We start from the raw sequence: 23,243 nt of genomic DNA, 5'->3' as shown, positions 1-23,243 counted from the left end.
TCTTTTCCTAACCGCTAGAGCAAGAAAATCTTGAAATAAAGGGTTTGGGCTCTCTGTGATAAATCGAAGGCAATTAACTTCTGAACCTTCTGAGATAGTCCTGGGTTCAGAACTGGGGCCAGCCTCAGCCTCAGTTCCTTCACTAAAGGGAACCGGTCGCTCTTGGGCTACTTGGGAGCCAACAGAGCCACTCCTCCCTGGAAGTATCTCAGCATGTTGAGGACCTTCAGCAGGAGATTGGATGGGATGAACAGGAATTCCTGAGTCCATCCCTTCTATACTAGAGACATGATGTCTTATCTCCACTAGAGGATCCTCGTATGGGGCTACACATCGAGGTAGATTCTTGATGACGCTCGTGATAAAGAGGTCGATCTGCAGCTCGGGGACTTGATCCCATCTGGGAGAGAATAGGTCTGCGTCTGTAGACCATTCTAATACTCTATCGGCTTGAGCCCGAGTAGAGCATCCGCTGTCACATTGCGGATCGACTGTACATGAACTGCTGATAGGTGCCATCCTTTTAGGTAATGGATGGCTAACATCACCTAAACTATATGAAACGCTCTCTAGCCTTGTCGGTTCCGACGTCTCATTATCGCTTCGATGTCCCAGATCAGCCTGAGGTGGTCTGATCTGCATGGAGAGTTTCCCCACCCCTGACAGGACCAACATGGCCTCGGATAGAAATGACCGAATCCCTTGGACTTTCCTCTGATGGGAGTGAATACTGTACCCCATTCTTCCGACTAGGCATCCATGCGGATGATCTTCAATAGTCGGGGTAGTTGTAAGGGCACGGTCTTCCATAGGCTTTTGGCCTTTGGCCATTGTTTGGAGAGCGATTAGGGAAAGACCGATATCGGTCCTTTTAGATCTCTCCGAGCGTTTGATGCGTATCTTCTCCAGACTCTTAATGCATCTTTCAGCTGTGCACTTAGCACTGGGTCTGTCACTATTGCAAACTGGAGAGAGTTCAGACCTCCTCCCTGTTAGCGTCTTGGAATCCTGACTGGTTACCATATTCTCTTGACCGACCTTACGATCTCCTTTTACATCCCCAAGGGAAAGGAGAGTTGGTGTGACCACAGGTTTCAATGGTTTTTTAACCATTGAAGCCTTTGAGCACGAGAGAATCGAGACTTCTTGAAGCTTATCTTGCATCCCCAATGTTCCGGGAACAGGAACACTTCCTTGGATGCTCATAGACCAGCCACTTGGGTGCTGCCCACCCCAGCCTTTCGTCCACGTACATTGTTGCCTGAACCATTTCTACGCTTGGTTTTTGCGTGACTGTGTCCACCAATCTCGTGAAGATACTTAGGACTGTGTTTAGTCCGACAATTATCTTTCCTAGGACATACGTTATCCTCTGTAACTAGAATCCAACGTAGGAGGAGAGGGGGTGACTGACTGGAAGCTGCCAATAGACATCTTTCAGGTCTGACAAGACTGCGAACACCCCTTTTTGAAATTAGGTCCATATGTTCAGAAGGATTAACATTCTGAACTTGCTGTTTTATTTGAACATGTTGAGTGGCGACAAGTCCAGAATGACTCTGAGTTTTCTTGAGTCCTTCTTGTGAACACCAAACAGCCTTCCCTGGAATTCGATGGACTATACTTTCCTTTCCACCTGTATGCTCTAGAGCTCTAAGGTATACTCTTTCAGGAGGGGGTTGGAGTGTAGGAAGAGTTGAGGAAATGATGGTGGAGGCATATCTCTATTCCATCCTAGTCCATCTTGATTAGGCCTTGGACCCAAGGATCGAAGGTCCAGCAATCCTAAAGGAACCTCCCTACTACCAGAATCGTCTCTGCTTCGCTTGATCAGAAGGTTTACATATTCCACCGCTTGCCTGTGGCACCAGAGTCATCGTAACTGTGGGATGTTGTTGAACAGCCCGAGGAAAATTTCTAGACTTTTCCGTCTTCCTTTTAGGTTGGGGACCCACATCCGTGGAAGACTTTATCTTTGAAAAGATGCCCCACTTTTGGAGAAGTCCTATGTTCTCCGTGGTGGTCTTCTTAATCACCTCTCTAACTACCTAGTTTGGAAAGAGGTCTCTACCCCAGATGTTGGAAGATATTAGCTTCCTGGTTTCGTGTTTCACTGTTGCGGCAGCGAACACAAACTCCCTACAGGCTCTCATAGCCTTCATAAAGGCATAAAGGTCTTTTACTAATGTGGCCATATGCATTTTGGCCAAGACCATGAGCATGTCTGGGGTACTTTGATAGGCTGAACACAACTCTATGCAGTTCTTTGGGGATAGGGAGGCTGCAAGTCTCTCCTTTGTCTCTTGTTCCTTGCCCAAAAGAAACTCAGATTCTCGCTAAAATGTCGTCTAGCGACATCCGCATCTAGTCTTCCTACTGAAAAGGTTAAGTGGACTTCCTCCAATCCTTCTCCTACATGGGAAAGGCTGGTGACAGAGGCTTGCACTCCTCAAGAGCAGGACATGGTCTACCTGCCTCCACTGCCTTGGCAACAGATTTAAATGCCTTCCACATAAAGGGGAATGATATTGAAGTAGGAGCAAGAAAGGAAGGGCGTTTGTTACTTAGTGTGAACACTTTCGACACCGAGTAACCTGCCTTTCTCAGGCTACTTGACAAGATAGTCTGTGCCTTATCAAGGTCGAGAATCATGACCTCCTTCAGTTCCGTTACTTTTCTTGACGTTGGTTCATGCCTCAGTCGAATGAGGCAATTAGGGAAAGCATCAAAGCTTGGCCAAAACTGGATTTCGTACAAAGGAACAGCACCCATCTTCTCCGAGATGTAGAGTTTGCTGTTTAAAATCGGCATAAGCTCCGCAAACCTCCAGGGATTGGTTTTAGAGCATGTCGGAAGGTCTTGGTCTCTGGGTGGTTTGTATGACCCTTGGGGAGCGACAAGTTGAGCTTCACAGAGCTCTATCTTGAATTTCGCTTCCTCCTTTTTGTCTTGTTTGCTTAAGTTTTCTATTAGACCTTTCATATGGGCCAATAATTGGTCCATTTTGTCTAATAGAGGGGTAGAGGGTGAGGATGTTCATGTTAGTGGCTCTAGAGCCGGCACCGGAAGCAATTCTGACACGACATTGTCCACCTCTTCCCGCGGAGGCTTCCTGCCCTCCATCCCAAGGGCTACCTAGCCGCAGGGAGGTGTAAATCGTGCCTGGGGCACTACTATTTCCTTACTTACTTTCAGGAATAGTAAGCTACGCATCCTATCATTAGGTAGGTATGGTCCCAGAGAGATTTTCTGGAATTCTCTCACCCAGTTGCGTAGTTTCTTACAAGCTGCATCCCTAGACTCCATCGACTTGGGATTCTTGAAACCCTCGGCCATTAAGGTCCGACATATATTGCAAACTTGGGGGTTCCAATAATGCAGGGATTCGGAAATAATATTGCAGGGGGCATGAAACCTGCATGTATTATGACCATAAAAGTACATACTCTTGATATTGCAGAAGACTGCAACATATGTCATCCTGGGGTTTCCTCCTGTAAAGAAAGGAAAGCAGAATGAGTATACAATCGATTATCTCACTGATAAGCAATATGCAAAAGTAATCTTTTAACTAAAATAGCTTAGGATAGTAAGCTAGAAAACGGATAGTGGGAGTACTTGTGTATCCCTTGCAAGCAAATGGTGTTACCTCCCCTCAGTATTAACTATAAAGAGATTCCGCTATCAAGGAACTCTAACGAAAGGGTTCTAACCCCTAGGGATAGAAAAGTGTACAAGTCACTGCCCCTTTTTATTCTTCAATCCTGTAGGGTAAGGATGACTGATTTCTAATCAGAGTATTGAAGGAATTCTATTCTTTCAATATAGGAACGGTCTCAGCAGAAGCCCGCACAAGGGTACCCAAGATATGTTAGAAAATAACTAGTGTATAATCATACTATAGTTTTCTGTTTGCAGTATATACTATATTGCAAATACCGAGTACTGTATAATTATATATAATGTAGTTCAGCCAGTGTGCTTCCATTGTGGCAAGCATCTGACGGCACGGTCCAGCCGGCATGACGCCGACTGGACTAGGAAATATAAAAGACATATATTTGTGTATCCCACCCAGCCTATTTGCTGTGACCTTCCCTTACAATATTAAAATCATAGAGTTTCCTGATCAGGGAAACTCAGGATAAGGGTTCTAACCTTTTGGGGTTAGAAGTGTAATACCACCAGCCCTTTAAATGATTTAATATTGTAGGGTAATATGAAAACTGATTTCTAATCAGATATGGAGGAAATTATATTCTTTCAATATAGGATTGGTCTCAGCAAACACCCGGGCAAGGATACCCAAGATATATTGGAAAATAACTACAGTATGGTCCCGAATTATGCGTGTTCGAATTATACGATTCCCCACTTATAGCGGTTGCTATTTTTCAAAATAAATTTTCTGTATCTGCGAAGCTGTTTCAACAGTCTGCGAGTCATACACTACAAAATGTATCAAATCTATTGTCTTTTTAAGTATACTGGTAGCCCTAAATACGGTAGTTGATACTAAATGTTACAAAACGATATTAACCTTACATCTTATTAACATAATTTCATAATAGATAGCCTATTTAAGGAAGAAAATTCCACATCAACAATGAAATCAACTTTAACTGTGCGAGTCCAGCTGACAAAATGTAAACAGAATTGTGGTTACGTTCTTGGCAATCTTTATCTTTTCTCTGACCTTTCGATAATTTCAATAATAGTGTTAATGATGGTATAAAGCATTAATTATTTAGTGCATTATATATACAAGCTTTATTGTTCCTTTCGGGTGTTCAAGGTTTTCAAACGTAGGCTGGGTTCGTTTATCGGCAGTGAATAGCCTAAACTTCAGTAACGAAGTCCGGCAATATTTTGTCATATTTTAACAGTATAGATTTGCTTTACAAAGATTTGTTTTGTATAGTACACTATATAATTACGAAAAACCTTTCTCTCGGAGAGAGCTCTCGGGGAGGAGAGAGAGAGAGAGAGAGAGAGATTTGATGCCAGAAAATCTCTCTCTCTCTCTCTATCTATCTCTCTCTGTGTAAGAAAATAAAATTTTACTTCACATATGGCAACCAAGTTTAAGAATGAAATTAACATGACTATTGTTGGTTGTGGCAATCAATTCCTCGCTTCAGGTGGTACAAGAAACAAAAACAAGGGCATATCGATTACAACAGCTGATCGATCTCTCTCTCTCTCTCTCTCTCTTCTCTCTTCTCCTCTCCTCTTCTCTCTCTCTCTCTCTCTCTCTCCTCTCTTCTCTCTCTCTCTCTCTCTCTCTCTCTCCTCTCTCTCTCCTCTCTCTCTCTCCTCTCTCTCTCTCTCTCGTCTCTCTCTCTCTCTCTCTCTCTCTCTTCTCTCCTCTCTCTCTCTCTCTCTCTCTCTCTCTCTCTCTCATCTCTCTCTCTCCTCTCTCTCTCTCTCTCTCTTCTCTCCTCTCTCTTCTCCTCTCTCCTCTCTCTCTCTCTCTCTCTCTCTCCTCTCGTTATACAATACTTACATATAGATGAGAAACCAAAATTGGTTTTCCTGATAAAAAGTGTCAATTAAATATGAAACAAAAAATTATACCGTGTCTACGTCCATCTTTCAATCGGAGCTTCAAATACGGCATCCGAATTCATCAGCAAACCACTAATGTTTAGGAAACATTTTTATTCTAGAAAATTGCTACTCTTTAAATAGTTAATTGCACATTAAGAAAACGTGTACTTTTGTTTTAATTTCGGGTGCGTTTTAAAAATCGAGTATTGTTGACTTCTTTTAGCTTACTTTTGGCTGTGATCCAATCAGCTGATGTCTAGCTGCCGCTCTCAATAATATGCCCGTACGAATACAGTAACAAAGTATTATTTATACCATTCTTAACTTATTAAAACCATCTATACAGTTGATATTACATAAGTACAATGTGTTATGACCTATCATATTTTTTTGTTTAGTACATTTAAAACTCTCTCTCTCTCTCTCTGGGGCTACTTTTCACTACCTCTCATTTCTTACCTCTCTCTATCTCACTAACACATGAAATCTTTCTTGCTTCACAAAGTTTCAGTTATATTGAAAATCAATCATAATTCAATTTTTCTTACTTTCTCCAATCTCGCACCATTTCTGTCACATCGAACATTATAGCGGTACTGTAACTTAATTGTTTGATAACTTTAAAGACCGGCCTAGTACTTGCTTCTTCTCTTACTTTTTTTTAGATGGTTTCATAGTTGAGGGGGATACAAGTTGACTTATAACTGAAGTTAGGAAAAAGTATTTGGATATGGAATGGACAATCAACTTTAGTAACAGTTTAGATTATCGTAAATTATCATTCTGTCATTAGCAGCAGTTTGTTATTGCTAATCAACGCAAAAAAAAAAAAAAACAATTTCCTGCTTGGCTACGTATGTAGGAATTTATATACAGTAGATACGGTAAATAATATTGTAATAACATATTTACAAAAGCTTTTAATATCATTATTTATCACTTTGATCATGCGTGTTTAATGCCTTCGTTTGTTTATTATGATCGAAGATGGAGCATACAGTAAACGAATGAAAGGTTTCCGTTTCAGGCGGCGTCATAAAGAAAAACATTATATAAATGCATCATTCATTTGAAGTTCTAAGAAAAATTAAGTAGAACATTGGTAATAACAAAATCAACATATAATCAATGCTGACGATGCAAAAACTAACCTATACACAGGTGTAAATGCGTCTGTTTCTTCGTTATGATCAGAGATAAACGTAAACAAAACATTGGTTGTCGTTTTTTATTGTACTTTTTGGCGTGTTTAGGAAACGCATGATATAAAATCGCCTTTATTTTTGATAATTCTGGATTTTCAATGTTACAACAAAAGCTAGTCTATAGAGTGATGGTTTTGCTATTAACTAGTTGTCTTATACAATAGATATGACAAACATTAAAATTTGTCTGTATTTTGGGTCGTTTTATAACGTAAAATATACGGTGTTTAATTCTAACCTTTTTTCAAGTTATTAGAACTTTAAAATATATTGAAATGTTTGATTTATTTGCAAGAACAATTTGATATTATAAAAAAATACAGTATAGTACATAGAAAGTATTGGAAATGGTAGTAAACCCATTTGAATAGGCAAGTTGCTGGTTGCCATGGCCCCAATGGAATTATTTCTGTTAGTTTTGTGTTTTGAAATATGAGATTTTACATTTATACGAAGTCATTGATCGCCCAAATTCTTGCATAATACGGGACACTACTGTACTAGTATAATATATACAATAGTTTTTCTATCTGCAGTGTATCCTATACTGCAAATATACTGACTACCTGTATAAACATATAGTGTAATTCAGCCGGCATATAGCCGCATAGCTAGGTCCCTGCCAGCGCAGCCAGCATGCTAGCTAAAAGAGAGAGAGACAGCATGGAGTGAAGGCTGCCTTATTACTGTGTATGTATACACTACAGTAATTAAGGATGTAAATATCTAATTTACTGCCTTTCTCCAGAAAGAAGGTTCAAATGGAAGGGGAGAATGTAACATTCAGGCTTCCATCCAGCCACAAGTACCATCGCCGCAAGGTCCGGCCGGCACATAGCCGGCAGGCTAGCACCCGACAGCACTGGTACAGTCGGCATACTGCCGGCTGGAGTCAGCTCCTATCTGTGCCTGGTCTGGCCGGCCTACCGCTGGCCAGGCTAATACCCCAGCAATAGAACTTGTGGCCGGCAGTCCAAGGGAGGACTGAAGAACCTTGGTGAACGAAGGGACTTCCCACTAACAGCCATCATGGCTGCCAGCAGCTGCCAGCCGTCATGGCTGCCGATAGATGACATGGCTGCCGATAGATGACATGGCTGCCAGCAGCCGCCAGCCGTCACGGCTGCCAATAGATGACATGGCTGCCGATAGATGACATGGCTGCCAGCAGCCTGCATAGCCGCCAACACCCGACAGTTGTATAAAACATGGCCGCCGGCAGTTGTCATGGCTGCCAGCAGCCGGCATAGCCGCAGGCAGTCGGACAACAGCTGTAGAGTAGGAGTCTGGCCGGTCCCCCGCAATCCACCGGCAACGGTGAGATTGCAGGAAGACGGCTCAAAGAAATACGATGGCTCGGCCATCACAAAAGAACAGAGGGGGAGGAAAAGGGTCCTGTATGAGGTGTGGAAGGAGCCGGCAAGGGTTGCCGGTCCTACACACCCTTAAGAAACTCTGTTCAGTATCGGCACCATCCTAGGTGGCAGGAGAATTTCTATTCTCCAACCTAGGGTCTGCCAATACAGTTAAGGGGATGGCAGCAGTGCCGCCTCCTCCTAACAAGGGAGAAACAGAGTTCCAGTGCCGGCGCATCCCTAGGCCTCAGAAGAATAACTATTCTTCAGTCTAGGGTCTGCGAGTACAGGACTAGTCTTCCAGACCACAGGGAGAAGGTGGCGGCATCATACAACCACTTCAGGTGCGGCCTAGGGAGGGCTAGCCTCCTGTGTCGGCAGCCTAGCCGGCAGGGGAATTACTATTCACCCTGCCGGCCGACTGTCGGCACAAGACTAAATACTCTGAGGTTCTGACCAAATCCCAAACCTGCTATCTGCAGTTAAGGGAAGGGACAGAAAACCTAGGCTATTCATGCCTGAATGAAAACTCGAGGCACGACCCACTAGGGTTGTAGCCTAAGGCTACACTCACAGGGAAAGAAAGATTACCCTTAAATCTCCACTAGTGACGAGTATCGGTTTATAATATTTCTAGGAGATATCTATCTCCGTTGAATTGATAAACCAATACACGAGGGTAACCGGGGAAATGTCGAAAGTATACTATATCGCCTAGGTTAGGTTACCTAGGCAAGACGAGATCTCGGTTACCTAAATCACCGAAACTCTGACTTATACGATCGACATAGAAAAAGGGAAAATTATGCATATAAATATCTTTACAAGTATAAAATGCCTAAATAGCTTTCATAATTAAATAATTAATTGCTATTTCAAGCGGGAATGTCGTTCTACTAACTAAATAACACATGCCTAACGAACGACAGCGCCCATGGCGCCTCCGGTAACAAGCCTAGCTCCTAATCACAATAAATTACTCTAATTTCACTGTGAGAAAGGAGCTAAATTACACAATTGTAAAGAATCAATACTCAACTTTCCAGAGGCGAAAGAAGCTGAGATTGCATAATAATCCTTGAAAATCGATCAAAAAGGTCAGATCAACAGGGAACACCACCGTGCGAAATCGCTACAGAATTAGGAATGTCCCCCATCTTGGATATGGCGCTGTTGTGATACTCGATAGTATTATAGGAACTAGGGTAACCTTGATACGGCTCCCCTTCTAAATGCTAATCGGGGCGCAGATTGCTATTGTGGTGTGTCAAGAATACGTCCCCTGATATTATGTGATATCCTTGAGAGAAATTTTAAGGATATTTGCGCCAGGAGTTAGAATTCTCTGGGAATATTCACTGTAGTAACATATATCCCTTAGGAAGCTACTAATAGGAACTTCCATCAGGACGACATGGCTTAGCCCAAAAATATGTATGTATGTATGTATGTATGTATGTATATATATATATATATATATATATATATATATATATATATATACTATATATATATATATATATATTGAATGAAAAATAATTGTGTGTAATAAAATTAGTGAATAATATTAGTATAATAAAATTTTCATTGTATAGCACATTGAGTTTAATAATGATACCCTGAGGCAAACATAAGTCTCCCTTGGTGAAATGTCTTTTTCTCGGAGGTTAGTATTGGCCTTGAGTAGATTATCTTAGATTTTCTGAATTAAAACACTGAATTGAAATATTGACATACTGGTAAGACTTAAGACTTTATTTCATTGTCTAGTAATATGTTTACATAGAGTACAGTATTCTCCTTCCCCCTTCCTCTTCCTTTGGCACTTTCATCATCTACAAGTAATGCTATTGCAGCAAGCTGCTTAAGAGTAATCAAATATTAATATTAATGTAAATGAAATTGGATTTAAAACTTTCTATTAAAAAGTATTCAAGAGTCGATTTATGATTTAAAAACATTTAGATAATTGGTAAAAATTACAATTGTAAATAAAGTATATGTTAAATATAAAAATATTCACGTAAATATACTATATGTGTATGCTATAAATTGCAAGATTGTAAATGTGTGTTTTCTGATAAAAGATAAAAAAAAATTTGATTTGGCGCCATATCGCAGCCACAGCTGTATCTAGACTGAACGTATCCGAAACTTATTGTGTTAACTCACCGACATTTTGCTGGAATGTAAACGAACCATATCCGTACGAAAACGAATCGTACAGTGTGAATCGGCCCTGTGTCATATGCTAACTGTTATGTTCCGTAAACATATATAAATATATTGATACAAGTCCAATTTCTATAATTATTATTACTTTATTCGGATAAATCTCTTCATTATACTCCACACAGCAGCTGCAACTGGCAAAAAGTTTACAGAATCGTCAAAAAAAAATTCCTGGTCATTTAGATTTCTACAGAATATATTAAAAAAATATTTGTTTAGCAACTACAAAAGAAAAGAAGAAAGTGCAGTAATATACTAACCAATCTTAAATCCACGTTGCCAAGAAAAGCTAACATTGCGTGGTTTGAAAGTTATTCTGTCCCTCTGAGTTGCTGACACTCTACCAATCACTTATCTTCTCGCAGATAATCATCAATTCTCTGATCTAGAGCTTCTATTTTCCATCTTATTCGTTCAATTGGTTTTTCTGCTGAATAAAAATATAGGAATTAGTGATATTAGCATTAAATACACTGAAAATAAAGTAATACATTTAAATGACAATATCTGATCTAATATGTATAAATATGGAGTTAATACTGTACATTACTATACTGTATATGGAAATTTGAGGAAAATATTTCTAGTTAACAAATAAACTTAGGTTTGATCCCTACTCTATTATCTTATTTGAATTGAAAACATATACATTCTTAATCAGAGGAAAATATTACACAATGTATATTGACAATAAAGTTTAGAATTAAATTGTCAGCTGTCAAGTAAAAATCTTCAACCAACCTGAATCCCAAGATTGGTGACTGGTGCTTCTACTAACGATACAGTCAAGAATTACATCATCTTGTCAGATCACAGTTTTCTCCGATCCTTTCAGTAACTAAATGACATTATACACTATTCTCTTTTTCTTAATTTTTACAATGCTAGCAATGAAACTCATAAGTTATGCTTTGTAGAGGGTTACCACTACAAACAGAATGCCACGTAATATGTCACTCTGTATATGGTTCAAAAGTATTTTCTACACAATAGATTTTGTCCGCATTTTAATTTTCATTTTCTCTCTTTAGTACCTTCCTACTTAGCTGTCCAACATCAAATTTAGCTTTCCCCAATTTTCACCTCTTGTGAACAGATCGTAAAGGTATGCACTATGAGTCTAGAACTGTGACTTGGTGAGCTTGGTAAACAAATTTATAACTCTTTACACCACAGAGGTCTAATGAGAATGAAACTGATAAATTCCTCTTTGTGTTATAATCCAAACTTAATTTACACCTTACTTCTTGATCCCTTAGAAATGGTCCCAAACTATATTTTTGGGTAAAAATACACCACATACTCAATTCTTCCATTTTCAAGCTTTGATTGTAATTATATACTTCTCATTTAAGCAGATTTTAATCATGTATTCCCTGTATACAGTATATCTAACATTGTAAGCCTTTACCCTTTATTCGTGTAATTCTTAGTATTTGATATATGATTCAATCTAATTGTCCTTTGACTTTTTTGTACATGTAGTACTTTCAATTAACCTATCCTTAACCTTTTAGTAATGTTTGTAATACTGGGTTACTTATTTCTTTTTTCTTTTCCTTCTTTATCAGAACTGTAAGAACAGCCACTAGGGGTTATGTTTATTATTCTACTCCAACACTTCCTCCTTTGTACTTTCTTTTCTCTTCAGTAAAAACCTGCAGGTGTTTTAAGGGTTCTTAATCGATACAGAGATTTAAACAAATTTACTTTTGAGCATACAGTATTCTGTAAAAGCTTACTATAGTTCTCTGCTATAGATAGCCAACTTCGTATAAGCATTTTGTGATGTATCGCTTAACTCCAATTCAACCAGTATGTTTACATTATTTTTATATTTGGTTTCCTTCATCACTATAATTGAAAACAACAATAAATATCTATTGAACCCAACTATGTCAGGCCTTAGCCCCTCATCACCTTTTAAATTAAACGGTAGGAGGGGTTTCCTTTTAAAACCTTTGCCCTAGATTAATAAACTATTAACACGGAATTTTCTTATATACTATTTGCTAAACCATAGTTACCCCCCATAACAAATAACATACGTTCTATTTTTCAAATTTCAAAATATTAACCCTTTACCCCCAAAGGATGTACTGGTACGTTTCACAAAAGCCATCCCTTTACCCCCATGGACGTACCGGTACGTCCTTGCAAAAAAATGCTATAAAATATTTTTTTTCATATTTTTGATAATTTTTTGAGAAAATTCAGGCATTTCCAAGAGAATGAGACAAACCTGACCTCTCTATGACAAAAATTAAGGCTGTCAGAGCCATTTAAAAAAATATACTGCAAAATGTGCTGGGAAAAAAATAACCCCCCTGGGGGTTAAGGGTTGAAATTTCCAAATAGCCTAGGGGTAAAAAGGGTTAAACATGTCATGGTCAAGAATGTTCAAAATACAAAATTCCATATGTATTTAATAATGATACATGATAATACTAATTCATAAGTTTTAATCAAACAGTTTATTAGTTCAAAATGTTGATATAATTGTTAATAGATTTATGAGTAAATTAATGACAATAATAAATACCTGAAGTTCCTGGAAAACTGCTATCATTCTGGTCATTTGCTTTCTCCATACTATGACAGCTTCTTCGAAGAATATTTTTCCTGTTTAAATAAAAGATGGTTTTAGAGAAAATGAAAGGCTCCAGGGGAAAGTTGGAAGTAAAATTTACCTTCAGAACATGATTTAAAAATAATATAAGTACAATTTGTTATTCATTCTAAGTCAAGAGCTTTCACACTGTTTCCAAAGTGCCTCTTCAGCTTTAGAAGCACAAAAATAAAGACTCCAGATTCAAGACAGAATATACAATATATAACGAAGAATTTTTATAAACCAAGACCAAAATACATTATTATGCTGTTTTATTCGAGTTATAAGTACAATACTTTACATGCAATTAGAGATAAAGTGAACACTATAAGGAAAGCAAAAATGCAAGAAATTATATCAAAATCTGTACATCATCAAAAAGTGTTATGTGCTCATAAAATGGATGGATGGATTTATAAAGAAAAAAATTGGCCAATGATGCCCAGGCCATTCAGCGCACAGGAGCAACTAGGAAGAGACTCCACCGATACACTAGAAAGTAAAGTTGAAAGAGCTTTGACAGAAAGATAGATGAAATAAAAATGGAAGGAAGGTAATATAGAAGGCTAAAAAGGGGGGCCGCTTGGTTACTGAAGAGACGCTACAAAGACCCTACAGTGTACTGCATGAGGCGTACTGATAGAACTACCCCTGTATGTAGCACAAGATTGAGAGCTGACAAGGGAATAAATACTATATTGATATGTGGACCCAGACTTTGACCTAAGTAGTGAGTTAAACTTATGATTTAAGATATTCAACCATCGCTGTTAAGTGCATTTAACAAATCTGCAATTTAAATTTGTAGTTAATAAAGAAAATGAAAGTTTGAACAAAGATAACATGTAAAGAGAGAAGGAGTGTATGTAACTATAAAAATCTTTTCTCATGATCATTGTGCTGCTATACTATGAAAGGTAAGTTTGTAGCTGCAGGAATACATACACTTAAATTTATTACCAGTCACACCATAAATACTCTTGGATATGTGATTTATTTCAGATTATAATCCATTTCAAAATAATCCAGATATATTATGAAATGTCATAAAGTACTCTAAATGATGGCAAAAGATTTCAATGTTACTCACCTTATTAGCATGGGACTGTCCGTTAGATTCACCGAGGGTGAACTGTCCCCAGTACCTGGTGACTGGTATAAAGACTTATCTGGCGGCAACTGACTGAGCGATGAGGCAGATGAAGACCTTTTAAAGATACAACTGTTCTTAAAAGAAATTTGTGGAGCAACATACAATGTGAAAACTAATTTTTGTGAAAATGGTACAAAAAGCTTAAATATACTGTACCCTCAAAGAGTAGTTCTTATCATTTCTAGCTCTTACAATGCAGCCTAAAACAAATAAAGAAAAGCCTAAACAGTAATGAGTTATACAATGTTTGTTTTATTGTTTTAAATTATTGGATAACAAACCCTCAAAATTTGTGGGTCATAAATTAGCATATTTGGTTATTCAAGGTTTTAGTAAGTCAAAATATGATAAAAAGCCAAGTACAATTTGCAATAAATGCATAAAATATTCCTCTACGTCCATACGAGCTCACCTGAAGTGGCGTGGTAGCACAGGCGTCAAAGGGGTTGTTGGCTGTGGTGTTTCAGGAGCAGTTCCAATAATATATGAACGACAATCTTCTATTTCTTCTACATATTTCTGCAAGAGAAAAGTTATTGGCTTTTCAACTATTAAACAAAACTAATGGCAAATATATTTTCAATGGATGCCATGAAAAAAAAAAAGGAGTTAAGGCAGAAATTACAGAGGTATGATAGAATCATCATTTGGTAGTTTAGTCTGTCATTAATTCTAAAAGATTATATAATGTACAGTACTGTACTCAGAAAACACCAAACACTATTTTTGTTTATTCTTATAGTGCCTTTTTCCCATGATTTGTTTTTGGGTAAACTTCTTGACTTAATCTCTAAGATAAACACACTAGTTTTACATAAATCTGCATTAGTAACATCTTCCAACGGCTAAACAATTGTTGAATAAGTTGGTTTACATGCAAACTTAATCTTAAGAATCTAAATCGGTTATGAGGCTAGATATTTCATTTTTTTTTACCGAGCTGAAGTGTCATTCTCCTACATATTTAATGAGAAAGATAATCCACATGTACAAGGGTGAAAAAATTGTTATACATACCTTGAAATCCTCATCAGTTAGGTGCTTTGTATTATTTGGATCGCAGGTGAACACAATAAATTCGAGGCCGGCATTTGCCCATCGTGGTCGCTCTCCCTTGCCACTAGAATAATGAGTCTGAATGAATTTCATCCAGTTTCTTGCCAAGGAAACCAATAGGGATGAAACACTAGTGCGAAAATGGCCTGTGACTAAGCGAGTCACCTCTTTGTGATACTGAAAAGAAATAAAAGGTTGGTGACTCATTTTCTCAAGATATTAATCCTTAGTACTGTATAATAAAGAAATTAAAACTGAATTTTTCATCTACAATTACTTGAATTTAAGATATAAAATTTTAATAATCTCTTTATCATAACTTTACAACCTGAGTCATTAAATAGGGTATAACTTTAGCAAAGCTGGAATACTGTTTAAACTTTCAACAACGTACCATATATACTTGTGTAAAAGCCAATCTTGCATGTAGTGCGACCCCAAAAATTTTCACCCATAAAAAATTACTGTATCATGTATCTCTTGTATTATGTGAGTTCCTTTTTTGCAAAATAAAGTACAATACAGTAGACAAAAATTCTTTACTCCATTTCTAAATTTAATCTAGTTCAATAAGTTAAAAGGTAAAATAAAATTATAAAATTATCAGTATGAATGTTATAATTGATGCATAAATGAATAACCACAATAACAACAGTTCCTCCTTTACTTAAACCAGAAGGCTCTGCCACTTACTGTCCAAAGGAAATGGCAACCCTTTTGACTGATGTGCTTGACAGTAAGCAGAGTAATGAGAAACTCGAGCTTCCTCATTCCTGTTTGCCTGAGGCTAAACTAACTAGTTTACCTTTTCGATCTCGTGAAATTAAAACTTTCTTGATGGACCTTAATGCTTATAGAGGTGTAGACCCAAATGGTATTTTTCCTTTGTTTTTATGAAGACTTCTGATTTCTTAGCCCCAAAGTTATCTGTTATTTTGTGCAACTTAGCAAGAAGAGGAGCTTTTAGTACTTGTTGGAGAATTGGTAATGTTACTCCCCTATGTAAATGTGGTTGTGGTAGCTCAAGTCCAACTGATTACCGCCTAATTTCCATAACTCCCATATTATCTAAAGTTTTTGAGCGTCTTTTGGCAAAATGTCTTAATATGTTTGCTGAAGATAATCAGCTTTTCCCCACCCTGCAGTTTGGTTTTCGTTCAGGCCTTGGAGCATGTGATGCCCTTCTTAAAATCTCCAATGCTGTACAGAAATCCCTTGATTGTGGTCAGGAAGTTTGTATGATTGGCCTTGATTTTAGTGCTGCCTTTGACCGTGTTAATCATGAGGCCCTTGTTTTCAAATTCAAACAGTTAGGAGTGGGTGGGTCGTTTCTTAGCATCATTATTGAATTTTCAAGTAATAGATCGCAAAGAGTTGTTGTTGATGGGCACCATAGTGAGTATAGGAATGTGATATCTGGTGTTCCTCAGGGTAGTGTTCTTGGCCCATTACTTTTCATAATATATACACATGACATGTGGTATGGCCTAGAAAACAAGATTGTTGCATATGCTGATGATGCTACTCTCTTTGCATCAATTCCATCTCCTGAATGTAGATTTGAGGTTGCTGAATCCCTTAATAGACATCTAGCTAAAATTAGTGCATGGTGCAAATTATGGGGTATGAAGATGAATCCTAACAAAAATCAAAAGTATGATTATAAGTAGGTCAAGGACAGTGGCTCCTCAACATCTGGATCTCAGCATTGATAATGTTTCTTTAACTCTGTATGACTCTTAAAATTTCAGGTGTGATTTTCGACAGCAAATTTACTTTGGAGAAACACATTAGTTTTGTGTCTTCTTCAATTGCTCAAAAAATTGGCTTATTAAGGAGTGTGGGCTATTTGAAATTATCGCGCAGCGTTAATTTTATTGGAATTATGAGAATTTTTATTCAATAGGCATTACGTTGTTTTTATGTGCGAAAAACTGAAATCGCGAAGCACGAACCTGCGATAAATGAGGGCCGACTGTAACTACAAATGTTACATGACATGCAAATTATCCCTTTAATCACCATTGGACATATTTTCCATGTGATTTTTCTACTCCCTTTGGCGCCATTGGGGTGTATTTTACATTCAATAAATATCAGTTTTATCTGTCTGTTGTTATTTGTTAAAATGAAAACTTACGTTACAAAATTTGCAACATTATAAATCAATAGCTATACAATAGGGAAAGTTGTAAAGTCCTATATTTTATAGCTATTGTGCTAACATGAGTTGGATAAAATGTTAAAAAAATAGGAACTGGGGCTTGAGTGACAAATCATTTGGTAAGGGGTTAACACTCAAAGGGTTAATCATTCAATTCCCATTATATGTAGATCATATTTACTACAGTAAAGTCAACAATATTTTTCAAGTGTTCCTAATTTTTCCATACCCATGATAAATTAAATTACTGTATTATAAAGATTTCCTTGTGTTATATGTACTTGACCGCATCAATTAATGTCTAAGAGCTAAAGACAAGTTTTCCTTTACCAAGTTGATTCGCACTCATTATGCAATGAGATATAGTTTGTGGAAAAACTTCAGGCCACCTGGAGAATGTCGAACAAATCTCTGTGCAGCTTGACGGCCAGAATTATAATGGAGGTTCAATGTGCTATCAGACATGGACCAGTAGTGAATACAGGGTATTGTTGCCAGAACCTTGATAACTCTTCATTGGCTGTTTCCAGCTTTTGCCCGTTTCCAGCTTTTGCCAAGATCTTATCCCTACTTAAGGAAAAAGGTTTATATTTGTGTAGGAACAAATTTCATTCTGTTGCATGTACAGTACATATACTTCACCATGGTGACAACTTTTGAGAGAGAGAGAGAGAGAGAGAGAGAGAGAGAGAGAGAGAGAGAGAGAGAGAGAGAGAGAGAGAACAATAGCATACAGCAAGTAACAATGTAAAAGAATTACCTCAAAACCAAACATATAATACTGATGCACCACATCTCTTGTCACAAGGCCTAGCTGACGACGTTCTATTTCATCCACATCTGGAGTAACCTGCTCCAAATCGGTCATGTTCTCCACTTGGTCTATATTCTTCAATATACTTTGGCACAATTCTAAAGCTTCTTTCTGTTTTCATAAAGACAAAATTCAAGAATTAAATATCTTATGTAAAACACAACACCGTAAATCTTAGATTGTTCAAGATATCTTTGCCTTGATATAAGAGCAGAAACATAGGTATAGATTTGTATAGCACAATAACACTCTTATTTAATAAAGTGTCCTATAAATCAAATGTGGTATTAACAAAAAAACTAATAAGTACATAATGCATAGTTTCCCAACATTAGTCTAATGTCAAGAACTTGATGTTTGTTAAGTACTCAAGGGCCTAACATGTTATGACTTTGTAAACATTTCTATTGTTTTCATATCTAATAAAACTAAATAGTTTGGATCAGTTATGAAAACATTTTAAAAACCATTATTAGAAAAAGAAACTGCAATTTGTCACTGAATGAGGTATAGAAAATCATTTAGACAAAGTCATTCCCTATTACTGACTGGTGCTGGGGACCTATCTCGCACTGGGACATGCATACTAGGCTGTGAAAGTGTGAATAAGAAGGCTGACATTATCTATGTGAACAGAAACCAAGATCAAACCACAGACTCCAGAGCTAAACAAATGCCCCTTAAATTCTCTCATTAAACCAATCTGATTCAGTGTAAAAAAAGTAAATACAGCATTAAAGTAAAAATAACAAAAACCTTGACAGTAATTATGGATATTGAAAGGCGATGGAAGAGAAATATTAGCTAAATAACCTAGTAGAGGAATAGAATCTGGTCACTTTAAGCTGCTTATTTTGAACACTGCCAAGTGCATTCCTTTTAACTGCTGAGTGAGCGTATCTCTCTTAAATCCTTTTTTTCCCAGCATTCTAATCCCACTTTTTACCAAAGCCTAAGTGAGCACCTATTAAAGCAATCAAAAGTTGCTCTCAGTTCATTAAAAAAAATTCAAAAAGTATTCTACTCAACAGTTCAATTTGTCCATTCATTTCTTATGTTCCAGCACACAGATGCATTTTGCATGGGGAAATTTGGCTACTGGCTGGGTACTACCTGATTAACATTAAGTCATGATTTGAATATATGGGAAGTTATCATTACACAAAAAGAGGAGCTTTGATATATTGGTAGATTAGTTGTGTTTTTGTTGGCTCTTCGCATTACAAAATCAAAAGGCTTTTTCAAACTATGACCTCAGAGCTTAATCACTGCTAACCTGGTTTATATGGACTTGAATTTATACCTCTTCTCATTGGTCAATGTTTTTTTCTTAAATTCATAGCAATTAAGTGCTTCATTTTCTTTCTTGTTTTGTTTGGTGCATCTGGTTTTGCTATTAACTAATAGTTGGATGCTGCAAAAATACCTTGAATACCATTTTGTCTCGGCCACTATGTTTAGCAATTCTCTTAACACTGGAACGGCCACTGATGGTTAACCCCCTGGAACGACCAAGCGGTCAAAATGACCGCACATGAATTTCTATTGCAGTTATATTATTATTTTTCAATTTATAATTCCTAATTTATTTTTGGTAACTTATGATTATTCTACGATAATGGAGAGCTGTTCATGAAATAAACAAGCTGTTTTATTTAACCCAATGCCATTTAAGGGTATAATTATTTTTGTTCAATAGGGAAACTCAATATTAAGGAATGAAATTAATAAAGATTACAATTACTATAATAACTAAAAAGGCTGTTGAAATTGAAAGAGTATGTGAAAAAAATATTAACATGGATACAGAAAAATACAGGTAGGTTCTATGAACAATATTCACATAAACCCTATTACACATACATAGAAAACGCACACATACACACACAAACATATATATATATATATATACAGTATAAATATATATATATATATATATATATATATATATATATATATATATATATATATATATATATATATATATATATATACAGTATAAATATGTTATTTTCATTAGTAAAATAAATTTTTGAATATACTTACCCGATGATCATGTAGCTGTCAACTCTGTTGCCCGACAGAAATCTACGGTCGGGATACGCCAGCGATCGCTATACAGGTGGGGGTGTACACAACAGCGCCATCTGTGAGCAGGTACTCAAGTACTTCTTGTCAACAAGAACTCAATTTTCTCCTCGGTCCACTGGTTCTCTATGGGGAGGAAGGGTGGGTCCTTAAATTCATGATCATCGGGTAAGTATATTCAAAAATTTATTTTACTAATGAAAATAACATTTTTCAATATTAATCTTACCCGATGATCATGTAGCTGATTCACACCCAGGGTGGTGGGTGGAGACCAGCATACATGTTAACAAAGAAGCTAAGTATCCCGTATTTCATTTTATTAGTTATTCAAAAATAACATAAAATAAATAAGTACCTGGTAAGGAAGACGACTTGAACCATTACTCTGCCTTTATTAAGTACGTCTTCCTTACTGAGCGTAGCGGTCCTCTTAGGATGCTGAACGACTCTTAGGTGCTGAAGTATAAAGGGCTGCAACCCATACTAAAGGACCTCATCACAACCTTTAACCTCGGCGCTTCTCAAGAAAGAATTGACCACCCGCCAAATCAACAAGGATGTGGAAGGCTTCTTAGCCGACCGTACAACCCATAAAAAGTATTCAAGAGAAAGGTTAAAAAGGTTATGGGATTATGGGAATGTAGTGGCTGAGCCCCCACCTACTACTGCATTCGTTGCTACGAATGGTCCCAGGGTGTAGCAGTTCTCGTAAAGAGACTGGACATCTTTGAGATAGAATGATGCGAACACTGACTTGCTTCTCCAATAGGTTGCATCCATAACACTCTGCAGAGAACGGTTCTGTTTGAAGGCCACTGAAGTAGCCACAGCTCTCACTTCATGTGTCCTTACCTTCAGCAAAGCAAGGTCTTCTTCCTTCAGATGAGAATGTGCTTCCCTAATCAGAAGCCTGCTTTAGTAAGAAACTGAGTTCTTAGACATTGGAAGAGAAGGCTTCTTGATAGCACACCATAAGGCTTCTGATTGTCCTCGTAAAGGTTATGACCTTTTTAGATAGTACCTAAGAGCTCTAACTGGGCAAAGTACTCTCTCCAGTTCGTTCCCCACCAAGTTGGACAGGCTTGGGATCTCGAACGACTTAGGCCAAGGACGTGAAGGAAGCTCGTTTTAGCAAAAAACCGAGCTGCAAGGAACATGTAGCCGTTTCAGATGTGAAAACTATGTTCCTGCTGAAGGCGTGGATCTCACTTACTCTTTTAGCTGTTGCCAAGCACACGAGGAAAAGAGTTTTTAATGTGAGGTCCTTAAAAGAGGCTGATTGGAGAGGTTCAAATCTTGATGACATAAGGAACCTTAGGACCACGTCTAGATTCCAGCCTGGAGTGGACAACCGACGTTCCTTTGAGGTCTCAAAAGACCTAAGGAGGTCCTGTAGATCTTTGTTGTTGGAAAGATCCAAGCCTCTGTGGCGGAAAACCGCTGCCAACATACTTCTGTAACCCTTGATCGTAGGAGCTGAAAGGGATCTTACGTTCCTTAGATGTAACAGGAAGTCAGCAATCTGGGTTACAGTGGTACTGGTTGAGGAAACTGCATTGGCCTTGTACCAGCTTCGGAAGACTTCCCATTTAGACTGATAGACTCTGAGAGAGGATGTCCTCCTTGCTCTGGCAATCGCTCTGGCTGCCTCCTTCGAAAAGCCTCTAGCTCTTGAGAGTCTTTCGATAGTCTGAAGGCAGTCAGACGAAGAGCGTGGAGGTTTGGGTGTACCTTCTTTACGTGAGGTTGACGTAGAAGGTCCACTCCTAGAGGAAGAGTCCTGGGAATGTCGACCAGCCATTGCAGTACCTCTATGAACCATTCTCTCGCGGGCCAGAGGGGAGCAACCAACGTCAGCCGTGTCCCTTTGCGAGAGGCGAACTTCTGAAGTACCCTGTTGACAATCTTGAACGGCGGGAATGCATACAGGTCGAGATGGGACCAATCCAGCAGAAAAGCATCCACGTGAACTGCTGCTGGGTCTGGAATCGGAGAACAATACAACGGGAGCCTCTAGGTTGTCGAGGTAGCGAACAGATCTATGGTTGGCTGACCCCACAGGGCCCAAAGTCTGCTGCAAACATTCTTGTGAAGGGTACACTCTGTGGGGATGACCTGACCCTTCCGGCTGAGGCGATCTGCCATGACATTCATATCGCCCTGAATGAACCTCGTTACCAGCGTGAGCTTTCGATCTTTTGACCAGATGAGGAGGTCCCTTGCGATCTAGAACAACTTCCTCGAATGAGTCCCTCCCTGCTTGGAGATGTAAGCCAAGGCTGTGGTGTTGTCGGAGTCCACCTCCACCACCTTGTTAAGCTGGAGGGACTTGAAGTTTATCAAGGCCAGATGAACCGCCAACAGCTCCTTGCAATTGATGTGAAGTGTCCTTTGCTCCTGATTCCATGTTCCCAAGCATTCCTGTCCGTCCAAAGTCGCACCCCAGCCCGTGTCTGATGCGTCCAAGAAGAGACGGCGGTCGGGTTTCTGAACAGCCAAAGGTAGACCTTCCTTGAGAAGAAAGCTGTTCTTTCACCACGTTAGAGTAGACCTCATCTCTTCGGAAACAGGAACTGAGACCGTCTCTAGCGTCATGTCCTTTATCCAGTGAGCAGCTAGATGATACTGAAGGGGGCGGAGGTGGAGTCTCCCTAACTCGATGAACAGGGCCAGCGATGAAAGTGTCCCTGTTAGACTCATCCACTACCTGACTGAGCATCGGTTCCTTCTCAGCATGCTCTGGATGCATTCTAGGGCTTGGTAGATCCTTGGGGCCGACGGAAAAGCCCGAAAAGCTCGACTCTGAAGCTCCATACCCAGGTAGACAATGGTCTGGGATGGGACGAGCTGGGACTCCTCTAAATTGACCAGGAGGCCCAGTTCCTTGGTCAGATCCACAGTCCATCTGAGATTCTCCAGACAGCGACGACTTGTGGGAGCTCTTAAAAGCCAGTCGTCTGACGGAGCCGGACACAAGATCATGGTACTGCTGCACAGTCTGTGAACTGTCAA

The 23,243-nt window shown here is 38.5% G+C and overlaps 1 protein-coding gene across 1 annotated transcript in view; it reads right to left on the bottom strand.

The window, feature by feature from the left end:
- Nucleotides 1–23,243, bottom strand: part of LOC137624548 (mitogen-activated protein kinase kinase kinase 4-like) — a 242,614-nt gene that overhangs the window by 54,981 nt on the left and 164,390 nt on the right. The window contains 7 exon segments of the mRNA XM_068355436.1: nt 10,603–10,695; nt 10,698–10,772; nt 12,885–12,964; nt 14,044–14,160; nt 14,519–14,625; nt 15,124–15,339; nt 18,087–18,251. Of these exon segments, the coding sequence (XP_068211537.1) occupies nt 10,603–10,695; nt 10,698–10,772; nt 12,885–12,964; nt 14,044–14,160; nt 14,519–14,625; nt 15,124–15,339; nt 18,087–18,251 (853 nt within the window).

Source organism: Palaemon carinicauda, chromosome 31, assembly GCF_036898095.1.
Source record: "Palaemon carinicauda isolate YSFRI2023 chromosome 31, ASM3689809v2, whole genome shotgun sequence".
In the NCBI taxonomy this organism is placed as follows: Eukaryota; Metazoa; Arthropoda; class Malacostraca; order Decapoda; family Palaemonidae; genus Palaemon; species Palaemon carinicauda.
The sequence above is the reverse complement of the archived record's forward strand: the minus strand, read 5'-3'. Positions and strand labels throughout refer to the sequence as shown.